The 5,000-nt window shown below is 40.4% G+C and overlaps 1 protein-coding gene across 1 annotated transcript in view; it reads left to right on the forward strand.

The window, feature by feature from the left end:
• The first annotated feature begins 28 nt into the window (after positions 1–28).
• LOC143277901 (uncharacterized) overlaps positions 29–5,000 on the forward strand; it is a 22,071-nt gene continuing 17,099 nt past the window's right edge. Inside the window, exons 1-2 of the mRNA XM_076582860.1 lie at positions 29–150; positions 4,845–5,000. The exon at positions 4,845–5,000 is cut by the window's right edge and continues 1,125 nt beyond it. Of these exons, the coding sequence (XP_076438975.1) occupies positions 4,859–5,000 (142 nt within the window). The 5' untranslated portion in view covers positions 29–150; positions 4,845–4,858. The remainder of the gene's footprint in view (positions 151–4,844) is intronic.

Consider the following 5,000-nt stretch of genomic DNA (forward strand, 5'->3'; position numbering starts at 1 on the left):
CTACTTTTAATGACGCCATTTCCGCTTGGAATATTCACATAATGTACATGTATGTATGCACTGCAGTTGACCATCGATGAATAGCGAGCATATTTGACCCAGACTGTTACGTGTGTCATATTATTAGTGTTGGAGCGTCACGTTCAACAAGTAAGTTTTGAAACAGGCCACAAGGTTCTTAGATCTCCCTTAAACTCACCCCACAACTCCAGTTATACTGTATTAGTGTTTACATGTATCAATATTGACAGTCGCATCAGGTCAAGTCAACAAAATATGTTTTGTTTTTGTGTTTTAATTTTATAATAACTTTATGCCTGTCAGATTGACTGTATACATTGATCAGTACTAAGAAGAAGAATGGGATACTGTTGGACAAAGTCAGTCAAAGATAAGTAGGCTTAAGCACTGAGTTACATTTTATATCCCTCTCTCTTTCTCTGCTCTCTCTCTCTCTCTCTCTCTCTCTCTCTCTCTGTCTCTCTCTCTCTCTCTCTCTCTGTCTCTCTCTCTCTCTCTCTCTCTCTCTCTTCTCTCTCTCTCTCTCTCTCTCTCTCTCTCGCTCTCTCTCTTTCCCTCTCTCCCCTCTTTCTCACTCATAGCCTCTGTCTCATTCTTTCTTGGCATCAGTCTGTCTCAGAGCTTCCCACTCTCTCACTGTCTCAGTGTCTGTCTCTGTGACTAGTTTTGAATTTGAGTCCAGCTCAGTAGCTGCCACTCTCTGTGCCTGTCTCTCATTCTCTCTCAGGCTGTCTCTAGCTCATTCTCTTTCATTCAAACTCAAAGTCTGGATGATTGTGTCTCTTATTTTTTTCCACCCTTTTCAGTCAGCCTACCATGCTGACCACAGCACTGAAACCACTCTCCCCCACATCCTGAATAATCTGCTGCTAGCATCAGAGTTCTGACTCAGGAAAAATTTCCATTCTCACTGTTCTTGACTTGTCATCCACCTTTGACATGATAGACCATTCAATCCTTCTTTCCTGTCTTCATTTTAGATTTGTATAAACGGCACTGCTCTCATCTGGTTCAAATCATACCTCACCGACCAGTTCTAGTCTGTTGTAGCTGATAATTGTTAGTCTGAACCCGTTAAAGTAGAACTTAATAGTTAAACTTAAAAATCAAACATTGAATCCCACAGGGATCTGTGCTCACCATGATGTGCACTGCTCCTCACACTGAAATTATCAGCTGCCTCAGTGTCGGTCATCATTCTTATGCTGATGACGCTCAACTTCAGAAAAGTGATACCCCAGAAAAAATGTGTCCTCTCTCTTGCAAGAAACAAGCGACTGCTTCCTAGACATTCAAACCGGGATGACTGAATAAATTACAATTGAACGCAGACAAAACCGAAGCAACCATCTGAAGAACATTTATCAGTCAGACTTGTCAATAGTGCTGTTGTCAAATGCAGCGCATCAGTTAAATTCGTAAATATCTGCCCACTGACACATCTAGACTTGTTATTTCTCTCATTCTCTCTCACCTTGACTACTCCAACTCTCTGTTGTCTGGTTTGCCTGCTTCATCCATTCAGTCCCTTCAGTGCATTCAAAACTCTGCTGCCCAACTTGTCATCAGAAAGAAAAGATCTGAGCACATCACTCCTCTTCTGCAACATCTCCATTGGCTCCCTGTCTCACACAGAACAAAGTACAAGATCATCACTCTATCAGTCTATGCTATAAATGCATTCACAAATCTGTGCCTTCCTATCTCTGTGGATGCCGTCACCTCTACACCCCATCACGCTCTCTACGATCGGCTTTGGATTCATGCATACCCAGATTCAAACGCTCCAACCTTGGCTGCTGTTCTTTCTCTGTCTCTAGACCATGCATTTGGAATGAACTTCCCCTCTCATTTCGTCAGGTCGCCATACTCAGCTCTTTCAAGTCTGGCCTTTGAGCACTTTGAGTAAAGTTCATATCACCCCCCGCCCTCCCCCCCCCCCTCTCTCTCTCTCTCTCTCTCTCTCTCTCTCTCTCTCTTTTTATTCTTCCCCCTCTTTCTCACTCATACAGTCATAGCCTCTCTAAGTCTTTCTTTTTTGGCATCTGTCTCTGAGCTTCCCACTCTCACTGAATCAGTGTCTGTCTCTGTGACTAGTTTTGGGTCTAGCTCAGTAGCTGTCACTTTCTGTGCCTGTCTCTCATTCTCTCCCAGACTGTCTCTAGCTCATTCTCAGTGACTAGTTTTGAGTCTCTCACTGTCTGTCTGTCTCTGTCTCTCTCTGTGCCTCAGTCTCCCTCTTTCTCAGATTGTTTCTCTCTTACTCTTACTAAGTCTCTGTATTTGACTGGTATCACTTTCACTAGTTTCAGTCTGTCTCTTAGACTGTTAAAATAATCTAGCCTAAACCAAACAAACACACAAACTAGAGTTTTAGTTGCTTGATTAGCTGATAGTTGATGTGTCAGAAGATGACAAATCTAACTGACCTGTCTGAGCTTGATACTGTACAGGTTTCCAAACAGCAGCTTTGATCATGGCTGCTGACTCTTTGCAGTTTTTGCTACAACTAATTGGTGATATTGTCTGCTGAGACTGGTCTCCTGACTTCATGTTTGTCTTGCCTGGCATAACCAGGCAACAATACCCATGCCATGTCAGGTCCATGGCCATCAAGCATGGCACAGTCATGGTCAGCGCTCTCACCTACACGCTAACAGTAACACAGTGATTAACACACATCTCAAGCTAATAATTGACAGGGAAGTTGAAGTGGTAAGTTGATACTCCATCCAGTTTATATCTGGTAAGAGGCACAGAAACTTTGTCAATGTAAAGTAGTTCTGCAAGTATCTACTGGGAATTATGAGGTAAACATGGAGTGAACCTGAATTAGCCCCCTTTCGTTGGAATCAGCTTCCTCAGTCTCTCTGTCACTCATATGTGCTACAATCTTTCAAATCCAGTCTGAAAACCCACCTTTTCCCCTCCTGATTAATTCTAACAGCTAATTTCTTTCCAGCATGAACTAAAATGACTATTTAAGTATTTGAGTGAGTTTTGATAGTTTCAAAATTCGTTGGTAGTATTTTGATTGTGTACTATTTACGATTGTGTGCTTTGACTTGTGTGCATGCATGTGCATGTGCTTGTGTGTATTGTGGGTGTGTGTGGAGGGGGAATGAATAATCCTAAATAATGTTTGGTATCTTGTGTTAAGTTTTTCCTTTTTGATATTTACATATATTTTATATGTGTTCTATTTGTAAACGTTTAGGGCTTATTTTCAAGATTAGGAGTAAATGTTCATAATAGTAATAATGATAACAATTCCAATTTCTGCTTGTAATGGTGCCATATCAGTACTTGGCCATACTGCTCAGAAAGTGGCCTGCTCCTTTCACTGATTCAGTTAATCTTCAGAGCACTTTCACCAGGATGATGTATTTTAGGAACATTCTGAAGGAGTCAGGTAACAAGTTGATTTGGTTGTCAAGACAGTCATCACAGTCACCATCTCCAAGTCTTGATAATTGTGTCTCTTATTTTCTTCCACCCTTTTCAGTCTGCCTACCATGATGACCACAGCACCAAAACCAGTCTCCTCCAGAACCTGATTTATCTACTGCTAGCGTCTGACTTTGGAAAAATTTCCCTTCTCACTCTTCTTGACTTGTCAGCCACCTTTGACATGATAGACCATGCAGTACTTTTTCTTCTTGCTGCTTCTTGCTGATAATTAAGGAAGACATGTATCAAGGTTTCTGACTGGTGACTACTGGGACACATTAATTTTGAAATAGAACTGTGAAAAATCCTGAAAGTGAAATGACACATTTTTGATGACATATAAATAAATATATGTATGTATATACATGTGTGCAACTTAAACTCACATGCACGCGCACAAACACACACACCCTCTCTCTCTCTCTCTCTCTTCATCTGTAAATGCCTGTCTGTCTGTCTCTCTCTACCCCCCCCCCCCCCCCCACCCCCACCCCGCTCCGTCCTGTCCCAGTCTATCTCTGTATTCTTATCGGTCTCCTCACATGTTGTCTTCCCACCTGACCCCTTTCCCTCACCCCCTACCTGTCTCCACTCCTCTCTGTCCCTAATCATCACAAGTGCATGGTTGTATTGTTACATTCTGTTTTTATTTTTAGTTACTTTTTAAGTTCCCCTTTTGAAGTTTTTTTCCTATTTATTTGAGGTTTGTATTTTTTGGTTTTGCCTTTTTTAAAGACATGCTTACACTAACTACAGTTTTGCAAGTTGATAATAATTTTTTTTTAAACAAATATAAACTTTTGTCTAAATTGTTCCATTTCATGAAATGATCATTTGATTTCTTTCTTTATCTCTTGAGTTAGGATTATGATCTCTTTAACTTTAAGTTGATGGTGTTTTTCTTTCTTTCATTCTTCCTTTCTTTTTACTTTTCTTTTTTCTGTTATTGTCTTTTTCCTCCTTGTTCTCCTTGTTCATTTTCCTCTTGTTCATTTTTGTACTTCACTTGATTTTGAAAAAAAAACTAAAACAATTATTTTTATTGTTGTTATGAGGGCACAGTGATCCTTTTATCCTTAATAAAACAGAGTTTGAGTTCAAATTATTTCTCTGTCTCTGTCTCTCTCCGTCTGTGTCTCTCTCTGTCTTTCTCTCTCCCTCTCTCACTCTATCTCTCCAGACTACTTCTTTAAACAAGCAACATAAGAAAAATGTTTGCTCGTCCAAAGTTAGCCATATTATTATTTTTTTTTTTTTAGATTTTTTTTAATCTGTGGTTTGTAACACTGACATTAAATTTAATGATACCTTCTTTTAATCTTCATATCTGATACAAGCAACAAAAGATAAGGATTGGTCTTTATATCATGCAGGGTAGCAGAGCAGGATGGAACCAGGTGTGATGAGCAAGATGAAGTCGACTTCCTTGGACAACCACACAACTGGAGGAACAACAGTGGGCATCAGCATCAAGACAGAGGATGGAGACTGGCCTGAAGAGAGTCTGGCACTGGGTCAGCACAGTCACG

The sequence above is a fragment of the Babylonia areolata genome, chromosome 35 (genome assembly GCF_041734735.1).
Source record: "Babylonia areolata isolate BAREFJ2019XMU chromosome 35, ASM4173473v1, whole genome shotgun sequence".
NCBI lineage: Eukaryota > Metazoa > Mollusca > Gastropoda > Neogastropoda > Buccinidae > Babylonia > Babylonia areolata.